Source organism: Mus pahari, chromosome 1 (genome assembly GCF_900095145.1).
Source record: "Mus pahari chromosome 1, PAHARI_EIJ_v1.1, whole genome shotgun sequence".
In the NCBI taxonomy this organism is placed as follows: Eukaryota; Metazoa; Chordata; class Mammalia; order Rodentia; family Muridae; genus Mus; species Mus pahari.
The window spans coordinates 166,190,661-166,207,605 of record NC_034590.1 but is presented as its reverse complement, the minus strand read 5'-3'; the positions used below and the strand labels follow the sequence as shown (position 1 = coordinate 166,207,605).

Sequence of the window (16,945 nt, the reverse complement as noted above, 5' to 3'; positions counted from 1 at the left end):
TTGAGAGCCTTAGTGAAGTGTTTTGTTTTGTTTTGTTTTTTTTTGCTAACGTACATGTGAGGCTAAATCACGGCAGGGTCCTTGATGAATGCCCTCTTCTACTCTCTTGGGTTGTTTCCCAGAAGAGAATATTTGCTTTGTAGGATGGGTTTATAAAGAGAAGTGGAAAGTTCAAGCTAAGGAAATCTAGTTTTTCTTGTTGTGCCTCAGCTCCCAGTATCTACTGGGTGCTTATTATAACATATTAATTAGGATCCTGATGTAAGGCACCGCCGCCATGGGTTTGCAGTCTGACACCGACTGAGGAGGACCTGAGACATGGTGCGCTGGTTAATCTTTGAGATGTCACAGGAGGCTGTGATAATGGAGGAATGGGGTGAAAGGGAAGGCTTGGAGAAGCAGTTCAGGGACTACAGAGTGCTGGGATGAGAGGCAGAAGCACAATAGGAGAGGAACAGCATCTCGGGGCCGCAGCAGGGACAACTGCTGGGGACCAGGGGGAGAGGAGAGGCCTCTCTGTTTATGTCTGATGTGCTGGGCCCAGGCATTTGGGCTCTAGGGAGCTATGGGCATGTTTTTATTGGGCTATCTTTCAAGCCTTACTTTGTCTATTTTGTTTTGCCGTTTGCGGGCTGGGTCACTCAGACATTTCACAACGTTGCCCTTTGCAATCCTTGCCTCTTCATTCTTCACAAATTCAGCTTGGTCTCACATACAAAAGGGCACGATCACGAACAAGTACCTAAACCCACGCAGCCCGAATGCACTCCGCCATAGGACAGGGCCTGGTGCTGGCGGCGGCACCCAAGCTAGCTGAGGTCACGCAAGGGAGATGGCAGACAGACAGAAAGATAGACCCACCGTCCGATACACCAGGCATGCAGCTTGGGTAGTGTAGCCATCAGGCTTACTCCCCATGCTCAGCGGTCCCCTTCCTCCAAGAGCCCTTTGCGAAGGCGGGCGGCCGGCAGCCCCGACGTCACTGCCGCGCGCCGCCTGCGTCATCGCGGCGCGCCGCTGCAGCAGGCGCAGAGCCGAAGCGCTGGCCGCTGTGTGCGCCCGGGCGCGAGCTGCCGGGCGGGAGGAGCGGAGCGCGGGGCGCGGGGCGCGGTGCGGGCTGCCGCTGCAGGACGCCGCTGGGCCGGAGCGCGGGGTCAGGTGCGTGGGCGGGCGCCGCTCTCCCTGGGCCCGCCCGAGGCTTTGCAAGAGTCCGGGGCGGACACCCGGGTCCCCCCTGGAGGGGGCCGGGCTCCGGGAGGGGTGGGCACGGTGCCGCTCCAGGGACCCGGCTGCGGTGACAGCACCCGCCCCCCCCCTCGTCCCGGGGGGCGGGGAGGGAAACCGAGGCAGTGGAGGGCTCCGCGAGCAGCTGGCTCCAGGGACCGTCCGCGGACAGCAGCCCCGCGTACCCCACTGTGTCCCGGGCGTGCTATGGAGACCCCCTGCCCTCCCTGCAGCCGGAGACAGCCGAGTCGGGTGGCTTGCTGCCCATTTTCCAGATGGGAAAAGCAAGGCGTAGCTGTTCACCAACTTGTCCAAATTCACATGCGCAGTGTGCAGCCGGGGCCTTGAACTCCAGAGGGGCCCGCTTGCCCCTGCCTGTGGCCGACTGTCAGATTGCGTTTTCTGCCCTGCTCAGCACTGCTGTCTAGAGCCTCTGGGATTCTTTTCTTTTATTCTCCTCCCTTCTCCTGTAGAAAAAAAAAAAATCTGGCTTGACCTCAAGTAAACCCTGTGGGGCTGGAGGAGCAACGCATGGACGTCTGTTGGCACAAGGCTCCTTTTCCTCCTCCGATCGCCTCATTTCTTTTCTCAGGCTGCAGCGTGCTCCCCCCCACGCCCCCCCCCCCGTTGTGTGGCCATTCTGAACCGGAAGTTGGTAGGGGAAGGGGGGCGTCGAATCTTTATAATATAAAGAACTTTACTGGTCTCTGGTGTCAGCTGATTGCTTATGCTGACCGGCTAAGGACAGATGTTGTTTTGAGGCTAAACAGTTATGGGAGCAAATCCACGTGGGGATTGTAAAGAGACCGGGTGTTCCTCTTAGAGAACAGTGTTCTCTCACCGAAGGTGGACTTTGATTTTAAGAGAAGAATCTAATGCTAGGTGAAAAAAAAGCCAACAGCTAAAATAATTAAATAAAGATGATATAAGAAGGTTTTTAAAAATTAAAAAAGGTGCATTCATACATAAAAAATGTATTACTAAGTAAGCTTACGCTGGAGCTGGCTGGGGATATGGCAGGCGCGGTGGTTAACAGTCCCGCTGATCTTTCAGAGGATCAGTTTGGTTCCCAGCACCTACATCAGGTAGCTCACGACCTAGCTCCAGGGATCTGATGTGCTGTATTGACCTCCTCCAGCACTCATATGTATATGCATATACATGCACACATATTCATAAATAAATAATAAAAAAATTTTGTCTTCACCCTCCCAGGTGTACTTGGTTATTAAGAAAAGTGAAATAATTATTCGTTGCAAGCCAGCATTATTACGAGTGCCTTATTTTGAAGTTGTCTTCGTTTTTACAAGTGACTGCTCATGGTAGTTTTGCCCAGGAATCTGAAGGCTACAGATGCTGTGTCTTTGTATCTTCGGGAAATTCTGGGCTATGAATGTTGACCTTTGAGATCAAGGCAGCTTAGCAGACATGTAAACAGATCGGGCCAGATGAGCCCTCTACCACCAAGCTGTAGCTTTTTGCTGCTACTCACCACACTAGAAATCTGTCAGTTCATGTGATACCTGGTTTCTTAGCAGAACTGTGAGGAGATGAGCCATTTGAGGCCTGGTGTTACGTCTCTGGATACTTCCTTGAGTAGTGCTTATTTCTTACAGCACATGGTTTGGGACTTCCACGTTGTGACATGGAGGAGTCTTCAGTGACAGTTGGCACAATAGACGTTTCTTATCTGCCCAGTTCATCAGAATACAGCCTTGGCCGATGTAAACACACCCATGATGACTGGGTAAGTCCAAGTGGAGCTGTCTGAGCAGCCCACTTAAAATGCTTGCAGTGATCAAGCAGAGGTTAATCATCAGAGAAACCGCTTCCAACTCTGAGAGATGGTGTTTTTATAGTCTAAGATTTGAAAGTTTTAGTAGTATCAATTGGGAAGAAAAAAAATGGATGGAAAATTTCAGAGCAGTAATTGTATTAAAAAGCAAATTTCTTGTATGGAGACAAACAGTAACCATTGTTTTGTGTAGTGTGCTTAAACATTTTTTCCTTTTCGTTTCTACCATACAACTTATATTTAGTAAGCCTGAGTTTTATAATGGAAATGAACTCTAAAACATAAAACAACAGGGAACTTGTTTATTAAACTAATTGAAAAGCATGCATTTTCTTGTGGTGTTACTAATTCAGCATTACATGGAGTGTTTAAAATACCTCAACAAAAATTTATATTAATTGGTTGTTTTTAAGAACATTGTATCAGGTGGGATCTGAAAAACAATGACCGGAAAGTTAAAGAATAATCTTAAAGGGAAGGACAGGGCTTGACTCTGGTTAGGTGATGTGGCTGTGATTTAAATTCTAGGCTTTAAATGCTCTTGGTAACAGAATGTCATTAAACATACTTTGTTTTTCTTCTAAACTGTGATAAGAACACCTGCTCACTATGTCGGGCCTGTGTGGTTTTCCCTTGGGAGTGTGGGAGTAGTGTGTGCTTTGGGAGGGCATAAGGTTGACTGAGCACAGGGGTTTGGGAGTCTGACTTCTTCATCCCACTGTCAGAAATCCCTCTGACCCCTGGGTTTCTCTTCTATCTCTGCTTCTATGAGGTCCACATTTTCAGCTTGTTCTTATAAGAAAGGCAGTAAGTAGTTGCTTTTGTATGTTGGGCTATTGTTAGCATAACTAGCTCCTAGCTTCTTTGGTTTTCATTCCTTTTTGTGGCTAAATAATAATCCAGTGAGTGGGTAATATGGATGCCCGATTTTTCTATCCATTCATATTGTGGTGAACATCACAACTCTGTTGATTACATCTGTGAATACTGTATCCAGCACGTAGCAGCTGTTACAAACTATGATTGTTTTTAGGAAATCAACCTTTTCTTCTGTACCAAAGTTTTTTCCAAGTGGTGATGGTGGAACAAGATACCTTATATGGAAAACACTCAGGGCACATGCAGTTACACTGCTGACAATGGGAACAGCATCATTTCTCTTCTATTTGAAATAGACCAGGAGGATCAAAACAGTGATTGCCATTTAGACACAGTTTCTGCCTTATGTTTACTAGGTTGACTGTGGGTTCAAGCCTACCTTCTTCAGATCCGCAACACTGAGATGGAAGGAGAGCCTTATGAGCCGGAAGAGGCCCTTCGTGGGAAGGTGCTGCTATTCCTGCACGCCACAGAGCTGGGTAAGGACCCCCCACCACCACCACCACACTTTGCTGCTGCAGAGGGTTTTCAGGTTTGTGGGTTTTGTGTTTGGCCTTAATGGACTTGATTCCTTTAGAACCGAGACCCCTGTTTATAAGCCAAACATTTCGGGTAAAGAAATGGACTTAATTTCTATTGCTGTTCATCTATTAAATGTTATTGGTCTACAGTTAGGGGAGAGTCGATTTTTCTTTGAGTTCATAGCATTGATGGAGTGCTCAGTACCTGCTGGGCTCTGGCTTTTGGCCCCCAAGAGTACCCTTGGTTTTGTTCTTTTGTTGAGAAATAAGCGTGTCACACCACCTTCTGCATACTTTGAGAAGAGCCGACTGGGTGAAAGGTGAGCTTCTGATGGCATCTGGTGGCAGGATGAGTTAGCAAACAGGATTTCCTTCCCTACTGCTCTAAGGTGAGAGTTATGTTTTGAAGGGTTGTGTTAGATGTTGAGCTCTTCCTGAGATGGATCAAATACTTAGGACCCAGAAACCATCTTTTACAGAGGTCGTTTATAACTTGTGTAATGGCTAACTGTGCTGGTAAATTCTCCCCTGGAGCTGACTTGGCAGGAGGTTCAGTTCTGAGCCTGGCATAAAGGTATTTGTTAACATTAGCAAGCTTTAGCAAAGCCTGAACAGTTCTTATCCATTGTCCAGGTCTGCTAAAGAATGGCTTGTTAGAGGTGCTGCCTTTAAACTCTAAGGGCCTTAATGCAAGAATTCATTACAACTGAAGGGGCATGAGAATTGCCAGTCCAGGGGTGAGGCTATTTTGGATTTAGAGGGTAGGAGAAACAAAGATTTAAATAGAAGGTCATGTGGCTTTTCCTTTTAGACTGGCCTCTCACCTAATTCTAATTTTGAATGCAAGACAATACCTAAACTGTGATTCTGTACCAAGCAGTATTGCAAGTGAAGTGCTACAGTGTATTGTAAACTAGAGCTGCACTGGGAATTACTGTGGAGTGGTGACTATGGCCTGGGGTTGGATGGATATATTGTGACAGGCTGTTGCTCTCTGTGTAGCAGAGGTAAAGGATGGAACTACATTCTTCTTGCATTTCCTTCATGCATCTAAGACAATTTCTTAGTAAATGTTTTTATACTTCTTGGTATCTGCCTCTGTTCTTTGAAACTCCAGTTTTCTGTAAAGAGATTAAGTGCTTTTTATATCTTGTTGGCACTTTTTATTTTTGGATTTTTTCGATCTTGCTCACATTGGTAAGTATCACCGGTAGCTGTACTTTTCAGTATTAACTGGCCAGTCATTTTAGGAAATAGAGAGCTCTGAGAGTGATTCCTCAAGTTTTGGCAGCCTTGGTTTTCTCACTCATTGAATGGTACTAATTCTCGTGTGTCTTGTGGGCCAGGGGCCCATGAGTAACTGTGGTATTTAGGATGATAGTTTGTATTTGGGGAGCTCTGAAAGCTGTGTCTTCTGTGATGGGAGCTGATTGTGGGTCCCCACTCTGTAGGGATGGAGGGTGCCATGGTGTGGGAAAGAAGAGATACCATTACCTTTGGTTTTAGGGTTTCAAAGTTAAACTTGAGTTTGTGACTATCTTTGAAGTATAAGAAGTACTATTCAATAAAACATATATTTTCTTCATTCTGTAAGTTTTTAAGCAGTAATCCCTAACTGTTATGCTTGGATTTTAAATGTCTTCTGGAGACATTAGTGGGATTCTTGACCATCACATCAGCTGTGAATTCATGTGTACATTCATTTTGTTTTTATAGGAAAGGTTTTTCAACCCCAGTATCCCATCTCTGGGTTTGCGGAATGTTATTTATATCAATGAAACTCACACAAGGTAAAAAGACATTTCTAATACTTGTAATAAGTTGTAGAAGTTAAACTCTGTAACTCTGTATAGTGTACTTTACTATGGAGCTGTGCTTTCTGGAGTGGATAGAGTGTGAGCTTTTCATACATGGGCCTGCATCTAAGGATCAGAAGCAGGACAGCCTCAGGAGGCCTGTTAGGGTAACTGCAGCTCTCCTGTGGTGAATGTGCCACCCGTGGTGTTCCTTAACATATGCATATAATTAACTTTTGCTAAGAAGTAGGGAGTATTCCTTTGACAAGAGATATAGGTTTGAATGTCTTATATGTTGTGACTATTTCATATTTAAAAAAAAAATTCTAAATGTGGCCAGGAAGGTGACTTAAGTCAATGGTTCTCAACCTGTGGTACATGATCCCCTTGGGGGTCAGAAGAATGTTTAATAGTGTTCACATCAAACTAATGAGAATAGTTAGATAGTCAGCATATTAGATATTTACATTATGATTCATAACAGCAAAATTACAGTTATAAAGTAGCAACGAAATAATGGCTAGGGTTACCATATCATGAGGAACTGTGTTAAAGTTCACAGCACTAGGAAGGTTGAGAACCACTGGCTTAGCCTGATGACCTCCTGATTATGGTTTCTGGAACCTATGATACAAGGAGAGTCCATTGTCTGCCATGTGCACTCACCTGACTGCTGTTTGTGTGTGTGTGTGTGTGTGTGTGTGTGTGTGTGTGTGTTTGCTGACATGTACTGGATCATCTCTGTACTAAGTCAATGCCCTTTTAGTTAGTGTGCATTCACTACAGAATGGTGGCCTTCGTTGTATTTTCATGGTGTGTGTCACAATACCATGCTCAGATTCACCTCTTTCTTTCCCTTTGCCACGTCTCCTTCCTGTTGGCCGCTCCCTGCACTAAATCTTCTTTGATTTACTTACTGAAGATAATTTAAAACAGTGAGTTCTGACTTCCAAGTTCAAGTATAAAGGGATTTAGAGGTGCCAGAGAAAGAGGCCTTTGTCTTCCCTTAACTTAAAGTTAGAGGGTAAGGAAGAGTTCGTGAAGCAAGAGAAACAGCAGCCAAAACTACCGCGGGACTTACAGTTCTTAGAGTTCTTAGGGCCTCTTATCGCTGGTGATAAGAGGTGTTCTTGGTCATGAAAATTCTGTGAAAGGTGATCTAGGAAGCCAGTGCTTGAACTCAGTCCTCCATGGTCCTGCCCTAAGTGCATGAAGAGGGTCTTGTCTGAGAGTGATGAGGCCAGCTTGTCTGGATTGGAGCTTGCTTTTGTCAGAGAACCGCAGCCCAAGGCCACGGATCTTCTCTCCGTTCTCAAGTTCCGTTGCCTTGCCTGTTTCAATGCAGAGCAGAGAGGAGAGACTGCTCTGTGAAGTCAGGTTTCATTTCTGTGTTTTAGTTAACACGACTGTGACTTTTCATGTAAAGAAACAGTTTCTTCTTCATGTAAATAGACATTTTATGTATGAAGCTAAAATTTTTGTCTGTTATTCCTGTTTAGAGCAGTTTGTAAGACAGTTTAAAAAGCATTGACTATATTGACTTGGCAATAGCCCATACTAGTTACTAGTTCCGGCTGCCTGTGTGTTAGATGACAAAGCCTAGCTGTGTTTATATGCAGGACAGGCGCTGTGCTGCACATGTGCAGGCTGGTCACACGCCTGCTTGTGTGCTGTTCCTGTCAGGCGCTCTCAGGTGGTTGCTCACAGGCACACTCCCACCTCCGCACATGCTCCATGGGTTTCTGGGAGTGCTTGGGCACACATCGTAATAACCATCTGCATGTGTTCACTGAACACAGACTTTAGCTTGAATGCAGCAATGAGCTAAGCTTTCAGGAGATGAGGACAGTGAAGGAGGAATCAGAAGCCATGTGAGCAAATTAGTCACAGGCAGTTCCAGAGTTACTGATCTCAGAGTTCAGAGTTATTGACCTCACGTCTGCAGTGTGCGGACAGTGTCACCGTGGAGGAAACAACAGTGTCACCGCATGCCATTATCATACATGGTTTTAAATCACCACACAGTGAGATTCATGGCTTCTGATTCTGAAGTGCATATCAGTACCCCAGCTAATCACCACGCCGTCATCATCACCTATGAGAGAATGACCTTCCCCTTAGATAGACCTACTGTGTGTTTACCGTGGGAAAATGTAGCTATTGAGAAGCCAGATGTCTTTGATCTGATTCGCTTTGAATTTACTTTGAGACTCAGTGCTCGCCTTGGAAGAATGTTTCAATACAAAAATTCCTATTGGGAGGAGACCTCCAAGTTTACTTTATGTCACCTGTGGCTATTGCTCTGACCTGTTTGTCACCTCTGTCTGCCCACACATAGCTAACGGGTAACACCCACTTACCTGTCTTCACAGTGCTGTTGAGGAAGTCAGACTGTTCTTTTGGGTACTATTCAGTAACCATTTAAGCATGATAAGCAATTTCTAGATTTCAGTTTTACCTGAGAATATATAAAAGCAATTATGAGTCAAAATGGCTCTAGGGCCATTGGCTGGAATAAATGACCCGAAACTCTTTCTGTGGGTGGAGGACCACTCTGTAGTAGAGGTGTTCTGGAGCGCTCACTGAGAGGGTGTGTGTGTGTTACAGGCACCGAGGATGGCTGGCGAGACGGCTGTCTTACATCCTTTTTGTTCAAGAGCGAGATGTCCATAAGGGCATGTTTGCCACCAGTATTACTGACAATGTACTGAACAGCAGCAGGTGAGAGTGGGGCCACTGTTGACAAAGCGGGGACAGGGTGGATGTGGCTATGGGAGGGGGTGGGAATTAAGCCTCTTTTGGTTTCTCTGCTTCTCTCTCGAGGGCAGTGCTTGCATTTCTGAACATTAAGAATTGAGTCACAGAAGTCAGGAGAGTGGAAGGCTTTGGAAAGGCTGCCGCTGGGGTGGGTGGTCCTGGTTTGTGGACTGTGTACTGACTAGGCTTTTAGAATGTGGAAGCAGTCATGAGCCAGTGTTAGAGACGTGTACGCATGTGCGTAGGGTTCCCCATTCAATTTTCTGTAATACCGATATTGGAGGCAACCCATTTTCTGTTTTGATAGCCTAAAGAGAAGAATTTGGTACTCTGTCTGACGGGGTTTGAGGACTTAGGCCCAAGCCCTTGCAGTAGGAAGCCATTGCTAGAGTCTTCAGATTTTTGCTCTCTGTGAAACTTGTTTATCTTCGAGGGAGGCGGACATCAGCAGATTATCAAGGGAAGGAGCTTCACACCTTCATTACTGTGCACCATCCCTAGGAAAGCCACTGTCTAATGAGGCAGTGAGAAACTGGAGTGGCCTCAGGGAAGGGAAAGGAGGCGCTTCAGGTGATTCTGAGTCGCAGTAAATAACTTTAGTGGATTACGAGTGAGCTGGGGAGAGATAACAGCCGGGACAGAGTTCTCTCTGAGGGAGAAAATGAGCAATGGAACCTCACTGGGGACAGAGTGATTAGGTTGCCCAAGCAGCTGCGAGCCTCCCTCAGAAGACTAGAAGAAGTCAGCTGACGCTGTCTGTACTTTTAGTCCCAGGGTGGCAGCCTTCCCTCTATGCATATCAGGATTTTAGAAGTTTCAGATAATCTTATCTCTTTCGGGAGAATTTTTCTGTCAGATAAGGGACTTCCAGAGAGAGCCCCTTCCAGTGTCTCAGGTCAAAGAGATCATGGAGAGCCTTGAAGCCTAGGGCAGTTTCCAAGGCCTTCCACTTCCTTTCAGTTTAAAGAAGTTCACCTTGCTCCATGCTTGAGGGGTGGTTTTCTGAGCCTCATAGTATGGAGTTAGAGTGAGAGTTTCTTCCCTGGTTCCTGTGAGTGGCTCACCTCAGAGGTATAGCTAGAGTTAGAGGCCAGAGATGGGGTGACTGAAAACCTGGAATTCATGTTTGTTTGTAGCTTTCTGGAGAGCTGTGGCTCTAACCCTAACAGTGTTGGATGCTGTATGAACTCAGGAAAACGTTACATGAACGATTGAATAGTTGAGATATCACATTAGATACCTAGAGAAGCATCCTAGGCCCGTGCCCTAAGTGCTTAAAATCATCAGGTAACTGAGGTGGTGGGATGAGCCTTTCCTACAGCACATTCTTATGGCTCAGTGTTGAGCTCTGCTTTGTAAAATGACTGGTTCAGAAGGAGAAAAGAAAAAGTAAATACTACGTCTGTCTTAGTGCTTCTCACAGTTTTATATGCAATTCTGGTGAGGTGCAATATAAGCAAATGGCCAATTATGATTGCTAAAGAAAAGACATGTATTACTTTGACTTTTTTTGGTGGCAGTTTGTTTTACTTTGTTTATTATACTGGGTTACATACTATATTACACAGTCCATTTTCATGAAGTCTGCATGTACTTTGAGTACATGCTCCATTGTGAGTTATGTACACAGGACGGCCTTCCCTCCCCTTGCTTTGCTAAAGTGTAACATGACTGGGACATTCAGTCCCACAGCAGTCACTCAGATCTCTGAGTGAATTCTTAGATCTGTCCAGATTTCTAAGGCGCCTTTGGCTTAGGATGCCCACCATTGTAAAGGTGTTATTACTGTTATTTATGTATGTATGTAGGAGCGTGCGTCTCTAGAGGAGGCTATAGGAATGTCCAATCCCTTGGAGCCGTTTTGAGCTGCCTGTTGTAGGTGCTGGGAATCAAACTTGGGTCATCTGCAAGAACAGTACATACTCCTGACCACTGAACCATCTCTCCTGGCTCTGCCTGTCAGTTTTGATAGACAACCCTGGTTGATGGTTCCAACCTGTATTCTCTCTCTCACTGTTATACTACATATTACAGAGAACATGCATTTTCTGCATATTAAAGATAATGAACATTTAATTCTGTTTTTCCAACATTCATGAATAGCTGTAGTTTGGGAAATATCGGTATGCCCTGTTACATAGAATCTGTTTCATTGTCTGACTTTTATGTTTAAATCAGAGTCCAAGAGGCAATTGCTGAAGTGGCTGCAGAGTTGAACCCAGATGGATCTGCCCAGCAGCAGTCCAAAGCCATCCAGAAGGTGAAAAGGAAAGCTAGGAAGATCCTCCAGGAAATGGTCGCTACCGTCTCCCCAGGGATGATCAGGTATTTCAGGCTAGGGCAGCCTGAGGCCGGAGCCAGCCTTTTCCTTCAAGGAGATTGGAGTTGTTGGAGCTTCCTTTTCTCCATCAAGGAAGACATGTGAGCAGGGTACTGATGTGTTCCATTGAGAAGTCTACACGCTCCCTTGTGAACGGGCACACAGAGGCTTCAGGCTGCTCTTATCCATGCTGATGGGTGGCAGCTGCTCTGTTATGGGTGTCCCCTGTTCTCCTCAGATGGCTGAGTCAAGCCTTACATGTCCATGGTTTACATGGAGGGGCTGAGTGTTAGAAGGATCCTTTTGGTCACTAAGTTAGCCTGGCTACTTGCCTTTGAATTGCTTAAGTGCTGCTAGAGAAAAATGTATTCATAGTTCAGGGCAGCAGAGACTTCTGTGAGTGGTGTCTGCTTTAAGTGCATATGCCCAATTTTCAGTTCAGATACCCAGGTGCACACACACATATCCATTTTTAAATTTGCAATACTTTTTACAAGTAATTTTACAGATTTCAATTTAAAAATTAAATTTACAAGTACTTCTAGGTTGTAGATCCAGAAGCTGAGAGAGGTAAAGGTAACCTGCATGCAGATTTACACCATACACACGCATCTATGTGCATACAGATGGACATGTGTTTATTTCCGTCAGGCTGACTGGCTGGGTGTTACTAAAGCTCTTCAACAGCTTCTTCTGGAACATTCAGATTCACAAGGGTCAACTCGAGATGGTAAAAGCTGCAACTGAGGTAGGATTTCTGTTCTCTGTCATTCCATTTCCCCGTGTGTGGATTCTGTGTCTCATCATGCTAACCCTAACCCCCATACACCTTTGTGGAAACAAGCAGGGCCTATCAAAAATGTGTAGTACTTCTTTTGTAATTTACCTTGCAGCAACTCTGAACACCAAGTCACACAATATTGTTTTATACATAGTGACTTAAAGGCACAGATAGAAGGAAACATCAGCCCTCTTAGAACCCTCTGCAGAGGTGTGGGTCAACTTGAACTGTTGTGTGTTCTCCCCCATGCTGTCTCTGTTGTTGTAGTGGAGCTGTGTAGGCACTGAAGAATTACTGGAACATGTTGGTAGAGAGCAAGTCATTGATTGCCCAGGGAAGGATGATGGTAACCAAACAAAGTAGGACTGAACCTTAGCTCCTGAGCCTTAACATTGCCACTTCCTTCTGCCCTAGACGAATCTGCCACTCTTGTTTCTGCCGGTGCACAGATCCCATATTGACTACCTGCTGCTCACCTTCATCCTCTTTTGCCACAACATCAAAGCCCCGTACATCGCCTCAGGCAACAACCTCAACATCCCCATCTTCAGGTGAGATAAGACTAGTTGAAGGTAAAGGTGGTAAAATCTAGTTTAGTCAGTTATATTGGACACACCTTTAATCTCAGTGTTTGCATGGCTGAGGCAGGTGAGTCTATGTGAATTCTAGGCCATCTTGGTTCAGATTGCAAGTTTCCAGCCTGCCAGGGGCAGTTAGTGAGTCTCCCCGTCTCAAAAATCAAAACCAGAAACAAAAACCCCAAACCAAACCATAACAAAACTAATTGTTTTGAATATGGGATTTGTTGTTATATTTTGATACTTGTTATAAAAGTGACATTAGCCTTTTTATTATAGCAGTAATGTTTCATTGTGTAACATTTGCATAGCACAGAACACAAAGCCTTGCCCATCTTGCTGTCTCTGTATTTGATATGGGCTACTTTCTGGAGTGTGTGCAGGTCAACCTGAAGGACAATATCAGGCAGCAAAAGACCATTAAAGGGCAATGGACCAGGCCTGTCCAAGGAAGCTAGGGGGCTGGCATGGCACCATAGTATATTAACGCCAGCAAGGGTGACCCTGCTGCTACTTTGACCTCACGATACAGAGAACCCAACACAACACTTTTATAGGGCAAAGGGAACAGTGTTGAAAGGCAGAGGCTCAGGGCTCGGTTGTAGGAAAGTGAAGGCAGATAGGCGCACTGGAATGTATCCTGGGAAGCCCACGAGACAGCCAGAGGCAGGAGGGGCAGCTGCACAGGTAGGACTGGATCAAAAGCCGTTCTGCGCTCAGGGTGGGAAGCTCCTGACTGAACGCATACTCAGACCCGTATGTCAGCTGCTCATTCTGGACTTGAAGAAATTCATTCTGATCTGTCGTGAGAGTTCAGGCAAATGATGAGGGCTTATGTCAGTATAGCCGTGTTCTTGGAGAGGAGAGCAGAGACAGACTGAGAAGGAATTAGTAACCTGAGTTCCTAAGAGTTAGTGCTTGCCCCCATTTGGGGCTCAGCGGAGGGTCTAGGAAGGCTAGATCTGCTGTCTCCTGTGTCTGGTCACTGACGAGAAGCTGGTGAGGACTGGGTTGAGCTTGTCTGAGAAACTGAGCTCTTAACTTCCAAGCAGCACACAGCACTGAGGTCAGCTTGACCTGCCAGGAGTTCTAATGCAGTGAATGCAGAGAGAAACTGCAGGGACGGGCAGAGCCTCCCACAGTGGCATTCAGTAAAGACCCCAGCCTCACCTTGCGGGACGCTCTTCCTGGTCCGCTCTGAGTTCTCTAGATCCCGAGTCTTTGGCCAGCCAGACCTGTGTAATCCTCCAGCAGAAGAGAAGCCACCGTTGCGGTGGTCAGTAGTATTTATCCTGATGAGACACACTTAGCCCTTGCTGTCAAATAGCTTATCGTGTAATGGGGAGCATAGACAGACAGTCCGCATAGTGACACTGACAGGAACCTACGGGACAGATGTGTCTTCACAGGGGCTAGATACCCTCTTCACACCCGACAGCATCTTTTCCCAGCACCAGGGAACCAAGAAACTAGATTAGAAAATCACCAGATAGGTTGGCTGGGGAGATGACAGAGATGATATGCTTGTGAGGCCCTCAGGCCTATCTCTAGAATCGTGCAGAAAAAATCTGGGTGCTGTGGTGTCTGTTTGTGGTCCCCATGCTGGAGAGGCAGAGGCGGTGGCACCTTGGGCTCTCTGGCAGCCTAGTCTGTTTGTCAAGCTCCAGGCCTGTTGTATGTAGCTAGATCTTGGTTAATGGCACTTGGCAGTTGTGGCTTGTGTGCTGGCCTCACATGCGCCTGCGCACGCATGCACGCACGCACGCACATGTGCATGGCAGAAAGTCCTGGTCCCAGCACTAAGATGGCTTGCTGCTGGGGCTCTCCTGTGGTCAGAGTTGCTCACAGACTCACTCTCTCCAGATCTGGTTTTCAGTGAAGCCTTCGTAAGAGTCAGTCATCTCTCACGTCTCACAATTCTCACATCTCTCATTTCTCACAATTTCTCCTCAGGAGCTCAAGCCATTGCTTAGCTCCCAACAGAGTGGACACTGGCATTTTCTTTTGTCTCATTTAAGTCTCCACAGTGACAAACATCTCAGGCAACAGTGTTCACTCACTGAATTTATTCTGAAGAATTTCAGAATGATCCTATAGTTCACCAGCATCTTATCTTGGTTTCCATAAATAAACTCAAAGTGACCAGAGTGTTAACATTTACCATAGTATTGTTACTTACACCAATGCTAGTATTTATTTGAAAGCAATTTCTTTTTTTGAAAAGACCAGGAAGAGGTTGTACATTTAGAAAAGCTGACAGCAGACCTTCAGCTTCATGTCTAAGCTTATCAGCGCTGCAGAGAGGGACCTGGAGCTGGGAACAGCAGAGTTATTTTACTCTTGTATGGACAAGTGAGAAGCACTGAGGCCAGAAAAGGAGGTCTGATCCCCTGGACTAGTTCTAGAGGGTTCTGAGCTTACTCGTCGGTGCTTGGAGTTGAACTCAGGTCCTTTGGGAGAGTAGCCAGTCATTGTCTCTGCTGAGCTGTCTCTCCAGCTCCTGGTTCCTGTCTGTAAAGATGGTGATACTTGATTCCAGTTTGGTAAAATTATCCCTGTCTCATAAGGACCCTCTTTTGAGCATCAGTTACTTGAGAATATTTTCCCCAAGGAATATTTGTTCATTTTACAAATTTGCCATGGGATAGTAACTGTGTGCCTCAAATGCTGACTGCGGATCATGGGTGGGGTTTTGTTTTAAAAAATACTCTTTTCTTTTTTTCATTTTTGAGACAAGGTTTTACTCTGTGGCCTGGAACCAGCAATGTAGACCAGTTTGAACTTGGAAATCCTACTGTCTCTGCCTCTTGAGTGCTGAGATTAGAGGCATGCGCCACCATGCTCAGCCACTGGTTAACCTTGCTTTTTGACAGTTTTGTATATGTACGTAGTGTATTCTGATTATTCTCTTCTTCATACTCTCTTATCTTCCTTTCATCTCTGTTAACCCCCATTCCATCCCTACCAGTCAGTCCCGTCCTTAGGTTCTGACATTTAGTTTTATTTTGTGACTCATTTATCTCTCTTTTAAAACAATTTAGAACTTATTTGTTTCATGTGCATGAATGTATGTTTATGCACTGCTTGTGTACCTGGTGCCCAAGTAGTTCAGAAGGTGGTATCGATCCTTTGGTACTGGAGTTGCAGATGGTTGTGAACCACCGTGTGGGTACTAGGAATCTATCCAGAGTCCTTAGCCAGAGCAGCTAGTTTTTTTAACTCCTGCCTAGCCTGTTTGGTTTAACCAGGGCCATGCATCTGTGTGATGGGATAGACCTGCCACCAGAGCCTAGAGAACTCACCAGTGGACACACAGAGAAGGCAGTGACTCAGTCTCCCTCAAATCCCCGTCCTTACCTCTGTGGATCATGTTGTCAGATTCCTTTTTGGCTCAGAAGTGATGCTCGCAGGCTGAGCAGTGAGTGAAACATGTCAGCCACATGGAAAAGAAACCCCTGTGTTTCCATTGTCAACACTCAAATGACACTTGTGCTTCTGTCCGGATGACAATGCTTTGAACTATCTTGACGTTTGAATCTTCTTTTTATATTTTTCCTTATAAGTAACCCGTGCATTCTCGTATTTGCAGTACTTTGATTCACAAGCTTGGGGGCTTTTTCATAAGACGGAGGCTCGATGAAACCCCAGATGGACGCAAAGACATTCTGTACAGAGCGTTGCTGCATGGGGTGCGTATGGCCTTTAATTGTCCTCAACCCCACAGCATTAGCTGTCATAGGAGAGTGACAGAGACATGCTGGATTTGGGAGATTACTGCATCGCCGTGTGTGATCACCCAAGTGCAGGGTTGCTGGGACCCTTGGCTGTAGTGCATGTGGGGAAATGGAAGTTACAATGTTTTCCTGTGCTTTGTCTTAGGGTTTAACTGTCCTACACTCACCCGAGTTGCTCAGTCTTGTGTTCATGTCTGATTTTCCTATATCTCAGCATGTAGTTGAACTCCTCAGACAGCAGCAGTTCCTGGAGATCTTCCTGGAAGGCACCCGCTCCCGCAGTGGCAAGACCTCCTGTGCCCGGGCAGGGCTCCTGTCAGTAGTAGTGGATACTCTGTCGTCCAACACCATCCCTGACATCCTCGTCATACCTGTGGGCATCTCGTATGATCGCATAATCGAAGGTCACTACAATGGTGAACAGTTGGTAAGGAGCCAGCCTGCACCAGGTTGTCTGGGCCTCTCAAGCTTTTATATGTTTAATGACACCGTTGTGCTAATCATCCAATGATGGCACATTGCTGAACAAGGTTTTGGTTGCCTATCTGAAACCTGCCTGG

At 45.8% G+C, this 16,945-nt stretch overlaps 1 protein-coding gene across 4 annotated transcripts in view; it reads left to right on the top strand.

The window, feature by feature from the left end:
- The window catches only part of Gpam (glycerol-3-phosphate acyltransferase, mitochondrial), a 58,726-nt gene that overhangs the window by 26,950 nt on the left and 14,831 nt on the right, over positions 1-16,945 (top strand). For 2 of the 4 annotated variants that reach the window (XM_029536687.1, XM_029536682.1), the window contains 9 exons: positions 2,841-2,971; positions 4,255-4,377; positions 6,136-6,209; positions 8,823-8,936; positions 11,151-11,297; positions 11,944-12,040; positions 12,488-12,624; positions 16,241-16,340; positions 16,600-16,812. In XM_029536687.1, coding sequence (XP_029392547.1) covers positions 2,870-2,971; positions 4,255-4,377; positions 6,136-6,209; positions 8,823-8,936; positions 11,151-11,297; positions 11,944-12,040; positions 12,488-12,624; positions 16,241-16,340; positions 16,600-16,812 — 1,107 coding nt within the window. In that variant the 5' untranslated portion in view covers positions 2,841-2,869. Of the gene's footprint in view, positions 1-743; positions 1,159-2,840; positions 2,972-4,254; positions 4,378-5,278; positions 5,617-6,135; positions 6,210-8,822; positions 8,937-11,150; positions 11,298-11,943; positions 12,041-12,487; positions 12,625-16,240; positions 16,341-16,599; positions 16,813-16,945 lie in introns of those variants that run through there. The other 2 variants (XM_021193486.2, XM_029536689.1) reach the window with 2 other exon arrangements.